The sequence below is a fragment of the Bombus fervidus genome, chromosome 1 (genome assembly GCF_041682495.2).
Source record: "Bombus fervidus isolate BK054 chromosome 1, iyBomFerv1, whole genome shotgun sequence".
In the NCBI taxonomy this organism is placed as follows: Eukaryota; Metazoa; Arthropoda; class Insecta; order Hymenoptera; family Apidae; genus Bombus; species Bombus fervidus.
In genome coordinates, this window is record NC_091517.1 from 9296870 (window position 1) to 9313971 (window position 17102).

At 31.6% G+C, this 17102-nt stretch overlaps 2 protein-coding genes and 1 long non-coding RNA gene across 7 annotated transcripts; 2 read left to right on the forward strand and 1 right to left on the reverse strand.

Annotated features, from left to right (window-relative positions):
* Positions 1-138: 138 nt before the first annotated feature.
* Positions 139-5159, reverse strand: LOC139996557 (squamous cell carcinoma antigen recognized by T-cells 3). 2 transcript variants are annotated; one of them, XM_072021012.1, is made up of 6 exons: positions 4562-5157; positions 4286-4467; positions 3333-4210; positions 2562-3240; positions 2333-2480; positions 139-570 (listed from the first exon to the last, which is right to left on the reverse strand). In XM_072021012.1, the coding sequence occupies exons 1-6, from the start codon at positions 4995-4997 to the stop codon at positions 149-151; spliced, it is 2745 nt and encodes a 914-aa protein (XP_071877113.1). In that variant the 5' UTR covers positions 4998-5157; the 3' UTR covers positions 139-148. The 2 variants fall into 2 exon arrangements, with proteins under 2 accessions (XP_071877113.1, XP_071877206.1); XM_072021105.1 differs by lacking the exon at positions 139-570 and adding an exon at positions 916-1192 and having other exon boundaries at positions 4562-5159.
* A 346-nt stretch (positions 5160-5505) lies between these two features.
* LOC139997867 (uncharacterized) lies at positions 5506-7804 on the forward strand. Its single transcript, XR_011803135.1, has 3 exons — positions 5506-5847; positions 5935-6264; positions 6480-7804. It is a non-coding gene; the product is annotated as an uncharacterized lncRNA (long non-coding RNA).
* A 3258-nt stretch (positions 7805-11062) lies between these two features.
* On the forward strand, positions 11063-16710 carry LOC139997088 (serine protease gd). 4 transcript variants are annotated; one of them, XM_072021580.1, is made up of 7 exons: positions 11064-11366; positions 11791-11870; positions 12201-12422; positions 13333-13498; positions 14459-14830; positions 15680-16041; positions 16321-16710. In XM_072021580.1, the coding sequence occupies exons 3-7, from the start codon at positions 12210-12212 to the stop codon at positions 16597-16599; spliced, it is 1392 nt and encodes a 463-aa protein (XP_071877681.1). In that variant the 5' UTR covers positions 11064-11366; positions 11791-11870; positions 12201-12209; the 3' UTR covers positions 16600-16710. The 4 variants fall into 4 exon arrangements, with proteins under 4 accessions (XP_071877732.1, XP_071877681.1, XP_071877671.1 ...); XM_072021631.1 differs by lacking the exon at positions 11791-11870 and having other exon boundaries at positions 11063-11366; XM_072021570.1 differs by lacking the exons at positions 11064-11366; positions 11791-11870 and adding an exon at positions 11947-12142.
* The last annotated feature ends 392 nt before the right edge of the window (positions 16711-17102 follow it).

Consider the following 17102-nt stretch of genomic DNA (forward strand, 5'->3'; position numbering starts at 1 on the left):
AACAATTCACAGGGGAATTTCTTTTCCACTGGATCGTAGTTTAAATAATGTGTAATTTTAATACTCTTCTGATGTATACACACTCTTTAAAGCATAGAGAGTTCTTGAAACAGACAAGGATTGAGGAAATGAGTGACGTTGTAGTAAATTATTTTTTATTTAATAACATATTCCTAAAATCTTGATTGCTCATTTTTGGAACGGCACCATTTCCAGTTGCAATTGCACTGCCGTTAGTAGCAGCAGTTTTTACAGTACGAGGTACCATAGATAATAATGTTTTGGGCGTACCAAATGTAGTTCTGCTTACTGTAGTACCACCTAGAGACTTAATGGGATCCTTTTTGCGTTCAGGCGGTTGGCTTATGGCTACACTAATTATTTTGTCACCGATTTTCATTCCATCAATAGCCAGAAGTGCCTTCCCAGCACTGTTTTCGTCCACAAATTCAACGTAAGCCAGTCCTTTAGAATGGCCATTACGGTAAGTGACTATACGGACTTCCTTCAATGACCCGTGAACCTTGAAAATTTCTTCAAGATCTTCTTTTGTCGTTGATACCGGAAGTCCTAATCATATTATAAAAATAAATATACTTTTCTAAAATTACAATTTTAAACATTAATTTAAACCCTCAGTTGATATCGTGATATATTGATAACTGCTATTGTAAGTTCAATTAAGACCGGTTATTTTGTAGGGGAAGTGAATAGCATTTCTAACATAATTGTTATGATCAATCATGTGGGTTACATGAGACATATAGCGGACTATTTACAAAAATTTCATTATTACGTAATTACGAAAAGAACGATAAAATAAGATATAAAGTAAAGGATATGTTTTTCTTAATTACATTATTACATTGTTACTAAATAATGTGGTGTACTTGACTGAAAATAATATTTAAAAAGAAATACAAACAAGTATAAACTAAAATTTTATTAATAAATCTAATCACTTTGGTATTGATGGAATATTATCTTTTTTGGAATACTAGCATAGTATAGTACGATAACTTTTATAGACTTTCGATGCAAGTGAAACAATAAATTGGTCGCAACGAATGTTGTTTACAGATTGTTTTTTTGCATTTTATGCAAAATGTAGAATATTTTCTGTCAAGCTTGCTTGGACATTCTTTGCAGCGTCGCCTTTTCGCTGGGTGAGCCTCCTTATGTATTGGATCATCTGTAATTTTTAGTAATTCTCTAATTTTTTGAGGAATCTCTCATGGTATTAAAATATTATATTGTTACTTTATTTGATCCTTGACCAGATTAAAGATTTTGTTTTTTGTATAAATTGTCTTCTTTTCATATTCAAACTTGTATCAGCATAATAATATAATGTGATTATAGCAATATGAGAGAATATCGTTTAATTCTACGATTGCACGAATAAATAGTATATTTTTTATTGCGTTTTATTTTATTGCAATTTTTATAAGCAATTGATTTTTGCTTCATAATATTGTGGACGAAAAAACGAAACTAAGAAAACTATTTTCTTATTTCTTCTGATAAAGTAAACCTAATTCAAACTGTTCTAGATTTACAATCTTGCCAGTATATAGAAAAAGTTGATAAAATATGTTCCAGAATCTCATAGGCGTAAAATGTTTTAGTCTGTATCGCTGAATGAAATCCAACCATCATTTTATCTGCAATTGTATAACTATAAGGAGAATAGTCCTTCTTACAATTTTATATGAATATTACAGTCTCTGTGATGTGAAAGATATAGTTAGGTTTTTAATTCGGCAGCTTCCTTTACTGCAAGCCTTCCTTTAATATTTATCTTCAGTTTAGATTCTAGAACTTATAGCAGAATTTATGGGAGACATCTTATTATGTCATTTTAGGTGATTACAATCATAAAAATATCTTTTATCTTCTTCCTTAATAGGGATTTCTTCATTGTCAGTTTCAATTTCTGTTTTAGTATCATGATCGGGATGTTCTCTTTTTACTTGAATATTATCGAAAGTCTCATCACTTTTATTCAGTCAATATCTCAGCATCACTTATATTTAATAAATTGTTTTCGATCTCCACGAATCTCGTAGATGTTAAATTTTTAGATATTTTAAATTATTTATTCTTAAAGAAATAACACAATTGTTATGTTGAATCCAAATGTGATTAAAACAGTTAACAACTAGGATTCAAGACATGACTAATATCTCAACACAAGTATAAAAACGTTTACTACATCCATACAATTTTTAAAAAGTCGAGCTAATAACTAGCAATCAAGAAATAAATGATTGAGGTAATTGTAGATCGTCTATATTCCAAGAACATCAACTGAGGGTTAGATATTACCTACCTTTAACGAAAAGCTTATTTTTTTCTAGAGAACAACTATATTTAAAAACAGATTCTCGTGTTGTTTTGTTTGGGTCGCATCTTGAAACAAACATTGGCCGTCCTCTTATAGGAACTCTATCTAATTCCAAAGCTTTATCAACTGCTTCCTATAAAAGTAATATTCTTAATTAAACATTCTGTATATATACTTATGTAATTCTATTATTAACAAAAAATATAGTTTGCACCTTGGAATTGAGTTGTACATAGCAATATCCTTTACTACGTCCATTATAGCTTCTGATCATCTTAAGCATTGTAATCGGTCCAGCCGGTTTTAAAGCATTTCTGACTTCTTCTTCACTCGCACTATAATCTAAATTACTTATGAAAACTGAGATTTTATCGTCCACTTCATGTACATAATCTATTTCCATTTGTTCACTTTCTGGTGCTTTAAAACCAGGTGGTGGAGGAATGTTTGGTTCCTTCAGTAGTTTCTTCATTAGTTTCGTTTTGGTTACTTCAGCAATTTCTTTTTCTTCAATATCAACGTCGTCTTTCTTTTCGAAATTCAGATGGCTTTCTCTTATTTTCGGTTTTAACTGTGTTTCAACTTTCATAATTTTTATCGGATAAGCTCCTAAATTCTTCCATTTACCAGTATCTTTTTGTTTTCTTTTATACGCTTTCTTGTTTTGTGATGGCGATAATTCAAGATTAGAAATTTGTTGTGTTTTCTGTCTTTCTTCAGCAACTTTATCTAATTTTTCTTTTGTTCGTATTTCACATAGTTCCATTTGTTCTAGTGTTCCTTCATCTCGTTCAAAATCTATCCAAGAATTCGCTATACTTTCTGGCCAATCTTTTACCGACGACAAGGCTTTTTGAAATAATTTTCTTAAATGTTTTGTATCTCCGTAACATCTACATAAAAAAAAAATTTATTATCAAATCCAAAGTAGAATGTAACATATCATAAACTGTTAGACTCATTAAAAATAAATACAAGAAATTACCTTTCTAACGAAATATATTCTAACCAGTAAGATGCTGTTGTGGAATGTCCTTGTGATAAAATGTCGGCCCATAATGATCTAGCTTTTTCCATGTTATTAGCATGTATGGCTTCAGTTCTTGCCCAATATTGTAATATAATACAATTGGGATCTCCATCTAAACCAAATGATTTAGCCAAATGTTCACAAGCTCTATTAAAAGTATTACGTAATATTTCTAACTGCTTTTTTTCATCAGAAGAACATCGATCAACTCTTCGCCGCAGATATTCCAAATATGTCATCCACAAATTTCGATACTCTTCTGCAGTAGAAAATCCAGTCGTTAAAGCATTTTCTAATAATGTTTGAACTTCTAATACTGATTTGTCCCACTTTTCATATGATTTTATCCATTTTTGCCATATCTTTGCACACCATGGAACGTTTCTTGTAGCTCTTTGGTACACTTGATCCAAGACAGATTCAATTTTGATATTTTCTTCTAGATACTTGAGATAATCAAGCCAAATTGACATCTCTAAACTGAGATCAGTAATTGCTCTTTCATACAAAACAGTTATTCGTCCAGGATCTCCATTTTGCTGCTCATATGACAAATACATTTTATAAGAATCTAGAAGTTCTTCTTCAGTTTGGGCGGAAACAATTCTCTCCTCATATGGTAAACGCAGATTAAGCTTTGATAGCGCTCTTTCATATCCTCCACTAACAATCTTATCATCAATAACAGCTTCTGCACCATCTCCATAGCGCCATGCTTCATATTCTTCATACGTTTTTTCCATATCTAAAAGAGGACAAGCTAATTGTCTTTTGAATAGGTTACCAATACGTTCCAATTGTTCTTTTCTTTCGGTTTGATTTGAAGGATCAATCTAAATATTTAAAACGTAAATGTAAAACATGTCCCAAGAGAATTTTAAGAATTTTTTTTGTTATTCTATACTTACTAATGCATATAACACAGCTTCAAACTCACGAAATGCTTCCCATATTATTGCACCTTTAATAGTATGTAGCCCAACATCTGTTAATGCTCGTTCAAATAACTGCCGAACATTCTTTGCTGCATCTTTTTCAGTACCCATATTACCAATACTAAATTGCAAATATTCTAACCATACCTCCACACCTGTAGTAAACAATTTAATGTATAACGTACTTTAATGTACAATCAATTTGTAAAATATACGTAATAAATTTATTACATTGAAAGCAGAACTTACAGAGATAATCTTTGACTGCTCTTTCACATAGTTTGACTACTTCAGCTTTTTGCTCTGGTATGGTAGCTAATTTAATTTCGTCGCGCATCCAAGACAGCCAGAGCTCAGAACTCAATGGATATTTGGTGCTCATATTTTTTCTAGCAGCACGTAATCGTTCTAATTCGCCCATTTTTTGCAATTTGTTGATAAGGGCTACATGACTCGTGTAATCATACGGATTCTGGGCGAGAGAAGTTTCTAAAGCTTTAACCTCTGCTTCGTCGGCATCCTCTTCATCGTCCTCTTCAGACTCCTGATCATCATCAACCTCATTATCCATGTCTTCTTCGGGTTCATCTTTAATCTCTATTGATTCGTTCTTTTCGTTGTCCACTGATTCCTCAGGTGAACTCTTATCATTATTTTCTTCGCTCCCTATATCCATCTCCTCCATTTTAATTCACAATTAATTTTGTGGAGAATTGTAAATTTTTACTTTGTATCAACAAAAATACGTGGTAGAAAAAACCGAAAACGAATAATGCTCACTGCACGTTAATAGCTTGTACACGTTGATAAAAGGTTATGTTTTGATGTTTTTATGCGAATCTTTATGTCTGACAGCTGTCTTCACTGCGCATGTGTATTAAGAGTGGTACCCGATTCGAATTTAAAATCCATTAAACTATAACATATTACAAAATAAAGGATTACATGATAAAAATCGAATATTTCATTAACTAAATTTTCTAAAGAAAATTACTATGCCGTTAGCATATCTATATATTAAAAAGATTTCAAATTGGTATCATAAAAAATAACTAAATTATTATTAGGAAAACTAATTTTCTTGTCTAATATTTATATATATATATATTATATTATATTATATTATTAAGTCAGTATCAATAATGAATTTACATGAAACATTTTTAATTTATCAACCTACCATTATTTCCTAATTCGGCTATATAACCGTTTATGACATATCAGTTGTAAGCAACTCGTCTATATATAGAAATCTAAATACAAAGTGATATTGAAGCATCGGAATATCATGTCACCTCTTCTATTTTGGTTAATAGAGATCTGTTTGTAAAAATCGATTGATAATTAATTAAAAACTACGCATTGGTAATAAATAACAAAACGCGAATATTTATTTGAAGAATTTGACGATATTATTCTCAGAAATCGGAAAGAAGAAAGGAAAACGGAAGTTCATCAAGTGTTCCAAAAGTAGCTTAAACCACTGCAAGCAGACGCTATTAAAATATGACCAGATGTATAGTAATAGCCCACGGGTGAGTTGTGAAAATACATATTCTGGTATGGAGAATATATCTCGATGATGGTTATGGTACTTATTTACTCTGCGCTTGATTTCGTAGATTCCACGCAGACGCTGTCCATTTCGCGTGAAATGATGTTTTTTATTCAGCTGTCAACGTAGTTTTAGGTAGTTTTAGGAGAATTGGTAATAAATATAGCGGGGTGAGTATCCTAGAACAAGTAGTCTTTTATATTTTAAAAAATAGCAAATGTTTTGATTAGGAAAAGGAGAAAGTTATAATTATTCTTAATGTGTGGCCACTTGTTCATTCACCTCATGCCAGTTCACAAAAGGAGAAATTTTATTTTTTATGTTCAATATTTGTGGATTATACATTATGAAGTATATCCTTGAAAAATTTTACGTCATGTTATCGTTATTGTAATAGGTAAGATATCGTTTCAAGAGATTGTTAGATATATCTTGAAACTTTATACTTAAACTTTATAAGATTCTTTGTAAATTACATTTACTTAAGGTAGATGTTTGTAATGCAATTAATAGCGAAGAATTTTTTTGATTTATATGACAATATTAAGATATGCTCTGTGTATTTTTAGAGGTAGATATTTATCGAGTATTGAAATATTGCATTTTTGTTAGACGTTGTTACGCAAGGATGAACTGAGCAGCGCGTGCAAAGAATTTTAGAAGAAGAAAAAGATTAAAATGCGAGGAATACGTTAGGCATTACAATGTTAGAACTCTCGTCTAGTTTTATTATTTCGCGCAAATAATGAATTTCTGGCATCTTGACAAAAGTATTTTTATTTACTTAGAAGTTTTAAATACTTTTTTCTTAGTTTCCATAGTATTATTTTTTCTCCACATTTACGCTATTGAAAGTCAGCATAGAAACATCTGGTTTAATATATCATAACACTCGTATATATACATATATATTGTTAATTTTATAAAATTTCTTTGAAAATTTTACTTTCTTCCTTCAATGAAACAATTTATATAAATCGTAAGATTTGTTTTGAAATTCTTAACTATTGTGCGATAGTCATTGATTAGTTATCTAGATGTATAGACATTATTAAGCAATAAGAATTAAGAAAATATGACTGTTATTATCGAATAATTTCAAATGATGAGTTTATTGTACCAATAGCTAACAGTTATGTTAGCAGTAAAAATTGCTTCTCTACTATATTACTTGTATTGCATATAATTATTTGTCAATAGATATAATTCCTACACGTATGTAATCGCTTGTAATGCTGTAGTAGGTAATGTTCATTAATGAGAATCCTAGAATTGTGGTTCATGCCATTGAAGTATCTTCTTTATGTAATCATTAATCACTTGCGTATGGTTACTTTGTTCTAATATTGTCGACAATATTATATCAAGTTTCGAATCATTGTATCTTATATCGTAAATTTTTAATTATATTAAGCTTACACACAGATATACGTTATATCTTATGTCGTAAATTTTTAATCATATTATGTTTACATATAAGTATTTAAAATAAACCAGATAGGAGACATAAAATAGATTGAAAAAAATATCGATACAATAAATAAGTTATTTAAAAAAAGTTAATTTTTGAGAAAAGCTATTATAAGAATGAAAATTAGTTTGTTCCTTCTGGGAAGAAAGAACACATCGATCATATTTAACTAACAATAAAGTAACGTAGCAGGTTCATGTACACCAAATTCATATACATACCTACCCATGAACGTATTCGTCAATATACGAAAACATATGGACAAGAGGACAATTTGTTTGCAACAATTTGTAACAATTTCAAAGAATGAAGACAATAATAAAAAATGATAATTCCAACTACGTAAAACTGCTTATTGGAAGAACTCATTGACAGTTAAGAACGAAACATATGTGATACATATACATATTGCAACAGAAGTTAATTGGGAATCACCCATAATAACTCATATGAAATTTAAATTAACACTCAGGTATTTTCATTATTATATATTTCATTATATTTCATTATTTCTATATTATTTAGAGATTTTAATGGAAAATTTTATGGAAACTGAAATTATTTGGAAATATTAATGCAGATCGTGTACAATTAGTTAATTTCGTTTCTGTCGTTTCACCTATGCACGTATGAATTATCCTTTCTAAATTTTATTACATCTGTGAAAAAAATTGTGGCGGATGTAAAATTTTGAATGAAATGAACCGACCAAAGGGATACAACTACTATTTAATATGTCAACAAACGTGGTTTATGGATATAATAACCTTAAGCTTTAAGTAAGTATCTAGGAAATTAAATTGTTCTATGGTTTTATGGTTACTCTCTAGAGACGAATTGTATGTTTATGGTACAAAAATAGATGGTAAGGTAATGTATACGTACATATATATGTAAGTACACGATAACTGAAGATGTACCGTTGGAAGAGGCTTAAAACACATAGAAACGATTTAGATTATTTGATAGAATAAGTTGAATCAACATTATATATCTAGAACATTATATATCTACGTGAATATATTTTGTCTTTCTTTCCGAATGTTTCTACTTGCAGAATTGAGCGAAAGGGTCGCGTTCGATCAAGGGAAGTAATCAATCTTGTTCGTTTTCGCGATGTGTGATTGGAGATAGACTGATGTCGATTGATTGATTGCGATTTTAGATATATTTATGCACAAAACTGGTGTGTGTATGTGTGCATGCGTTTATAGGGATATAACGATTGGATTTGACGATTCTGAAGAGATACTGCAATTTTGCTGAAAATATGTTATCTTGGTGATTTTTAATACATCGTATTCTCCCTTCCATTACGCGCTGTATCTTTGGGGGGGGGGGAGGGACCCAGGATTAGTGCTGATGCAATATATTTTTTTTGTACAATTTGTGTTTTTTGCCTGTGGGGTCACCCTTTTGGGAATCTCAACGTTTACGACACGTTATTAAACTATGAAAAAATACTGCAAAGAAATAAAAAATACAGGTATTGCAAATGTTTTAAATTACTTACGTAGCATTTGAGTGGTAGTACGCAGATGGTCGTAGCGCTAAAATTCTATTTCTCAAAAATAGCGATTGTTCTTGATTGAATCTTCAATACGTCGGGCTATGTTGTAACACTCAACATTATTGGACAAATAATACAATTTCTTGAGGGTATACAGGGTGTATATGGATTATGCTCCAGCTACTATGCAGCAAACTATACCAACAGATTATAGGATCGTGTAAATGCATTGTTACAAAGTTACAGGCAAATATTGAACACAGTCTGAATATGTACGTAGCACATTAAAGAATACGAAAACTCAATTGTGTTTACTTTTTCTGTGCATACCTGCTCGATGTCTTTTATTTTGCGATGATCACTTAAGGTATTTAAACTATCATTTCGAAATAATTCCAAATTTCTTGAGAATTTCGTTGCACTGATTTTACGCTTTCCACGTGTACTTCTGTCTTAGAATTCCCCGCAAGTAAAAATAAGTAAAAATCAAGAGATGTAGGATCTCGGAATTGATCTCAGGAGCCAAACAATTTGTTTTAGCGACCAAACTACCTTCTTGTATATTTTTCATTTTACTAATTTTTTATTTTTTATAAAATAAAAAAGATATAAGACAACTGTTCAACTGTATTCAATCATTGTGGATGTACACCAATTATACATTTTCCACTAACCCTCGTACCCCCGAATCTGAACGATGTCAAGTATTGCTTCCCGTGTAGTCGACCGAACCATCCGCCTTCCAAGGATTAAGTTGAATTGATAGAAACCTTTGAAGCGCTATAGGATAGCAATATATACTCAACTATGAAGAACGGATCAGCAAAAAGGTCGTTTATTATGCCCATCCAGACACGGACATAATGAATGTTAAAATGCGGGACCTATTACAAATAGCTATTATAAGAATTGAATATACTTCGTCTTGTAAAACTTATGGAAGGAAGGGTTTTCTCCTTACTGTATTGGTATACCAGTCACGAAATACAACTGTTTCTCAATAAACAATTAAAGTTCTTGCACAGGTGTGTAATAATACAGCATTCCTTCACTAACCCGTAACATTGATTACTATCATCATCAGATGGTACTCTCTTGGGATTTGCATATCCCAACACAGATCATGCACAAAATACATATCGATATATTAGTATATATCGACATATATATTTTATAAACGACAAACGGTAACAAAATACCGTGACGTTCGGTTTACAGTGAACCCTGCTAGGATAAAAAAAGTTGTCAGTGGAGATAAATCAAACATCGCCGATTTTCTTTTTTAACGCAGAATATTAATACCGTTACGCATATATTAAACTGCGTCCAATATTTGTTTATATCTCTATAACGAAACGCTTACAACAATGCTTTGTATAACATATTTTTTCTTATTTTCGTTTCTCTTAGCTTCAAACATTTATAGTTATTGCAACATACAAAAAATTGAAAATTCAAATTACATATAATAAGGTACAAAAATGACACGATATACATTATAATTACATTTGAAATTATTAATAAATAAATTATTCGTTGTATGAAAAAATGTTTCAGATAAAAGAGAGGCATTTGAAAAATTTGATCTTACTATATAGTTTGAATAGCAACATAGAAGATTAAATCTATCTTTTTTTTCAATATAATCGTAGTAATACTTTGGATTTTAAACTTTCACGATGAGTAGATGACATATTTTTATTTCTTCGTAGTTTCGATCGTGTTTCTATTAGTATATTGTTCTTTGTTTACAAAACATCAAAACTAAATCATATATTTTCGATGTATCAATCTGCGTAACTATGTATATGTTGTTCTATTTTGAACGTTTATCATAGAATATCGTGAGAATTGCATTTTTTTGATGTAGTTTCCGCGTTCAACGTGATTCATGGAAATCTGATTCCCGGGAAAGGACCATCGCGTAAAGTCCTTTCTTTTCTTCTGCCGTCATGCGCATACAAAATGTAGTTTCATTATACAAATGAAGTGGTCAAGAGGTGGTATTATCGGGGATGCCCCTCTACCACTCATGAGGATTCATAGAAGCGTCAGAAGGCGAACGTTGACAGTTGCTACCTGATAGGTACCTCGTGAACCTCGTCATATACCTCGTCAGTTGAAATCCTACCTACAAAGTAAACTGACAACCTGGGTTAGATAGACCGTGATCAATTTCGCCTCGTTAAAACTTAATGATATAAAGTTCGATATAAAGTAAAGAAAAAACTTCGATATAAAGTGAAAAGTGTTCGACTCTGAACGTAGAAAATCTTGATCGATCTATATTATGACGTGAAACAATTTTTTGAATATTTAATGTACTTTCTACATTTTTCATGATTTTATCTAGTTATCTGTGAAATTGACGATATACTAAAGGAGATGAATAGTTTCGTGTGATCATACTTGTGATAGTGATTAATTTGTGTTCAGAATTTCTTTTTCCATTCGAATTTCTTGATGATGGAATCAATGTCACTTAGTGCTGCTAATTCAAGTAGATTTTGACATACATGTAAGTAACTATGAAGGTAGAAAAAAGATAGACATCAAATATCTATAACTTATGATTTTACATATTAAAATAATGAATAGTATACACAAACGATTTAGTTTTATACTAGAAATATGTACATTGATAACTGCGTAGAACAACGAATCTGCTGACGAATCTTTCTCTTCATTTCATTTACACTTCATGTTCCTCACAGGCAAAATTCTATTATTTGTTTCCTTGGAGTAAGAAATATGAGATGCGAGTGAAACAGATTCATCATTTGATTCATTGATCTACGGTAGCTGTTAGTATTTTTCTATAAAATCAAATTGTTTATAACTGGAAAAATAAACTTCGAACGATGCTTTCGTCCATAAACTTTTCACATTACCGAGAATCACATCCTCTAAACATTTTTGATTTTTTCTAACTTCCTGTATAGAGAATCAGAGTATTTAACGAAGATTGGCTGAATAAAGTGTTTCGAGAAAAAGTTATCAACAGAGGTTATCTCTTGCTGAGGTAAACATTATAGAATCTTTATTGTAGTAATCTATCAATTTCCTTGAATCTTCTTCAACTTGGAGCAAGCGTATCGAGCACAGTGTTAATCAGAATAAAGCGGAATAGAGCCGCTTCTCGGTTAGATTTCCTTTTGAAATTATTCGTTTAGATTCACCGTCTATTTCTCTCTACACTCTACAAGATCGTTTTTTCGTCGAAAGAAAAAATTTGTTATCTCTGTGCTCGAAAACCACGTAATCTGCTTTCTTTGTTTTCTTGCCATTCAAATGGTATATTTTTATCAAAATTGCAGAGATACATTATTAATTTATTATAATCATGTTACAGAGTTCCAGGATGATCAGTATCATCGTCAAGACTATTTTGCTGGTGTATCTTTTTCAATTGTTTGTTGGGATAGTTGGCCAGTCGCCGTGTCCCAATTACTTCCAATATATTCAGGATGATGTCTCAAACGAACTCATCGGTTATATTGAAATACCATTCCCACCACGTGGAGTTATCTTGCAACTCAGCGTCAGATTAAGTATCGCTGTTGCACTACCTTCGGTAAATTGAATTTTTAAGCATTACTGACCTTAAAATCTTGAAAAATATGACTATGAAAGTTTCTTGCTTGTCTACATATCTGCCGCTTTGAATCAAATATAATGTCTTTCTCGGTGTACGAGTCGCTTTTTGGCTAAACTAGAACTCCACAAAACAAAACGTGGAGAAAATTGATGAAATTATATAAGATACAGGCATCGATCAAAGTGAATTGGCATTGAAATTTAAAAAATTTCAAAAAGTGGAGCTAACCACTTTGGCTCACTGTTCTTTTAAATTCTTGAATACAGCAGTAAAGCAATTCATTATACGATTCATATAATACGTATCGTAAGTAAATAAGTGTTTAGTTCAAAATAGTTTTTAAAAATGCAGTCAGAAGAGTTAAATTTGCTTCAATGTAGTAGGTACTAAACATTACGCTAATGAATAATTGAAAATAAATGGTGATCTTGTATATTGCAAACTATCTTGTTTTTTCGTGAATGAAGTACTTACTATCTTTCTTTGAAATCCCCATTTGATCGTAATTACGTACAATCGTAAGATTAAATGTGATGACCCGTGATATATTCGAAGCCTGAAACTTTTTGTCATATAGTAACGTTAACGAATGTTGAATCATTACCAAGCATTTGCGTTATTGGATGTTGTGTATACAAATCTATTGTATGTTTAACGTTAACTCATCGAATTTTCCCAGATTTAATAATAAAAATAGTAATCTAGAATTAGATGAATATGTAATAAGCTAAATAATTAACATTTATCGTTTTAAATGAAATGGGGAAGATATCTTTGAATTGATGTTTCTAATGTTCATTTCAGTCAGATCACATTAAAAAAAAAATATGTATATATTAGGAAAATATTATATCGAATTAGTACCAATGATTTTCCCGTATTTCAGAAATACGTTGGACGATTGGAATTGGCAAATTCGAAAGAACAGTCGATTAAGGCTGTGAACCAGGGCAGGCCTCTGTCGTACAAAATCCATTTTCCTCTACCTCGACCAATACCATTATTAAGCAGTTTGTGGTTCAACGATCAATTTATCTGTTCCGGTCCACGTGGTATGTATACATTTTCAAAGATAAATCATGCATTGTTCATTCTCTTTAAAACTAATGTTGCGTAGAAAATATTAGAAGTTATTATCAACATCTCCCTCAGTTTGAAAGATTCCTTTAATTAAATAAGTCCCTTTAATTTGTCTGCATTGATCTAATCTATGTCAGTGCGCTAAATGAATATAATAATCGGCCAAAGCATTTAACGACAATTACTGTACATCTTTATATTTCCTTAAATACTTACATTAATTTTGATTTAAATTACAATTTTTATGTATATGATCTAATGCATTTAATCTATTCATCAAATGAAATATAATTTCTTAGATATACAAACTTACAAAGTTTGATCAGTGTTTATTCGACCATTCGCGGGAGTCGTAAATTCCCGTTACGATTAGATAATCGACGCCACGAACTGATCGATCTCCTTATTTCTATTACGATAACAGGGGTGGTTTAATGTCGAATAAAACTGTAATCAACAGTTGTCGTTGTTTACACTTTTCGGTAGGAAAGTAAGGGTAACGATCCGCGATGCCCATTGGTTATAGCCAACGTTAATAAGTGAAAATATGAGGAGAAAGTCTCCTACAGACGTGGCTCATGGGTGTCCATGGGTGTTCATGGGAAAAACTTGCTTTTCCGCTAGACAAACATCCTCTTTCTCCGTAATTTGTAAGAGCGTGCAACAAACCCAAGGACTGTTTTAAGAACCATCCACAAACCGAAAATACTTATATGAATAGAGATTAAGCTAAAAAGATTCGGTTTATGGTGGTTCCTTAGGTTTATTGCGGGTCAGTGTAACGGTATGTGGGCCTTGTCGGCCAGACCATGTGGGACGTCGCACGGACCATCTCACGCGACGTAACAATCAGTTTGATTTAACGTTAATTTAACTAAGATAATTTGAAAAATCGATTATAAATAATTGGTTAATTATTTATGTAATTCCAGCAACTGGGCCGATTGTCACCTCTATTGTATTAAATCACACACTCTACCCACCTGGAAATGCTCTCAGCAAGCAGCCAGAATTTAATGACAATAATAATTGGAACAGGGTGGGAAATATATATTCACCTCCATCAATAATCAATCGACGCGAACCTTCGCAATCCTCGCAAATAGGACCAAATGTGCCAAATAATGAACGAATTAATCTAGCGTGTGGTCGAAGCAGTATCGAACCTGTTAATCCTCTCATAGCTAGAGGCGAGAAAGCGACCCCTGGTCAGTGGCCATGGTTGGTAGCAATCTTTTTGGCTAAGTTAAAATTTGAATATCAGTGCGCAGGCACGTTGGTTTCGAATACACATATTATTACAGGTTTGTAACTTTTTTCATACTTAACTTTGTTCATAATTAATTCCTTAACAAACTCTGTACATACATATAGTAATTAGAGTTGTACTTTTTAAAACTTCAATTTCTTTAATAAGCCTTTAATATTTATTTATATTTTTCCCGTCTAATGTTTGAAAGGAAGATAATAATAATAATAATAATAATAATAATAATAATAATAATAATAATATACTAATAATAGTATTAAATTAAAGTAAAAGGTTCATTACAGACAGCGAAAGAAATATTCATACGTGTTATGTTTTAAATATCAATTTAATGCTATAATTGAAATTTAACACGATATTAAATATTCTCTAAACTCGTAGCGAGAGAAAGAGCGATTACTTTAAAAATATAAAAAAGCTTTAGTTATCGTACCAATAATTGAACTGGCTCTTTTCATTCCTCTTCCATCATTAAACCAAGCAAAATCAGGAAGTACACATTGCAAATGAAAAGTCAATTTGTCAGTGACTAAGCAGATTTCGCTTTTCCTTAGTCATCACAAAGACAAATAATAATTATAAATATTTATGAAAAAGCTGCGGATATTTATGCAAATTCAAACTTTTGCGAATCACAACTGAAAAAATGCAATCAAAGTAAAAACTTGCTTTACCTACTAAATAACAGTAATGAATATTATATTTTAGATATTTTATATATTTTTGCATTTAGGTACATTCTGTGCATTTTTGTATTTCTAAATATTCTACAACTGCATGAAAATCCGCAGCCTATTTATGAATAATTCATCGATCTAGCATTTTATTGACGAGAGTTATGATATATTTTATAATACTATACGTTTATAACATATTCTTTTAGCTGCGCACTGTTTACAAATGAATAAAGAAAATCTACCTGCTGGCTCATTTTTGGTATCCTTGGGACGCTATCGACTCCAAGACTGGAGAGAGAACGGTTCAGAGAATCGGGAAATAATGGGGTACAGAGTTCACCCCGATTTTGTCGCGGGTGGTAATGCCGATGCAGATCTAGCCCTATTGATACTACGAGAGAGAGTGGAATTCAATTCGATGATAAAACCTATTTGTCTTTGGTCCGGATCTTCGCTTCTGTTGAACGTTGTAGGCAAGGCTGGCTACGTAGTAGGCTGGGGACGTGACGAATTGGGAAACCCGTATGTTCAAGAGCCTCGACAGATCAAGGTTCCGATCGTGGCTCAGGTAAAATTTTTATACAAAATTGATTACTTGCGTATAATCGTATATTTGATAAATAAATAGAACTTACAATGATTTATGCTGAATTAATGTTCACAGCAATTTCGTGTCTCGTGAAATACCCTGTAGAATGCTTTCTTGTGGAGCAAAATTGATGACTTGACTCTAGATTTATGGAATAGATTTAATTAATCATTTAATTTTAATAGAGTTTTATGTTTGATGTACGAAATTCTAAGCGTTTCAACCACATGTGAATAATGTTCGATGAATAAATTGCAGGAAGTTTGTCTCTGGAGCAACAGCAACTTCGTCGCGTTCACCTCAAACCGAACATTCTGCGCTGGTCAAAGAAACGGAAGCGGCCCGTGCAACGGCGATAGCGGAAGCGGCTTCGTGATATACAATAGCGAAATGGATCGTTATCTACTGCGAGGGGTCGTTTCGAGGTCCCTTTTGGACAGTAGCACTATGTCTTGTGACTTATCGCAATTCGTCGTTTATGTAGACATTGCTCAACATCTAAACTGGATACAAACAGAGATTTCTAAGAATAATTGATGATCAATGATTAACTGATAAATTATTGATGTTTGTAACTATAAATATGCTAGTCGATTAGATTTTGTATATAAATTATTATTTTATCATATTAAACCTTGAATAGTTAGTTCGTAGAATAGTTTTTAATTTATAGAATACCAAATCTTGATTAATCGAAGATGTTACATTACCTTTATTTTGATTCCTTAGACTTGTGTCATAGATTACATTTCGATTTATTCGTTGTGTTACGTGGCAATAAACAATTGAAATGGTCCTATGTGCTTGCAAAAAGTGGAGTTTAAATGCAATATTTCTGGACTATTCATGTTTCTGTTATTTTATTACTCGGCCAGTGCTCTCCGTATCAGTATTTACGAAATTGATGATGACAAGTGTATAAAAGTATACGATTTACCTGTAAGAATAGATGATATAGCGTAATTTAATTATTTTATATCGTATCGTGCGTATTATTTATTACTGACATACTTTTCGTTCTTAAATCGATTGCGTCTGCA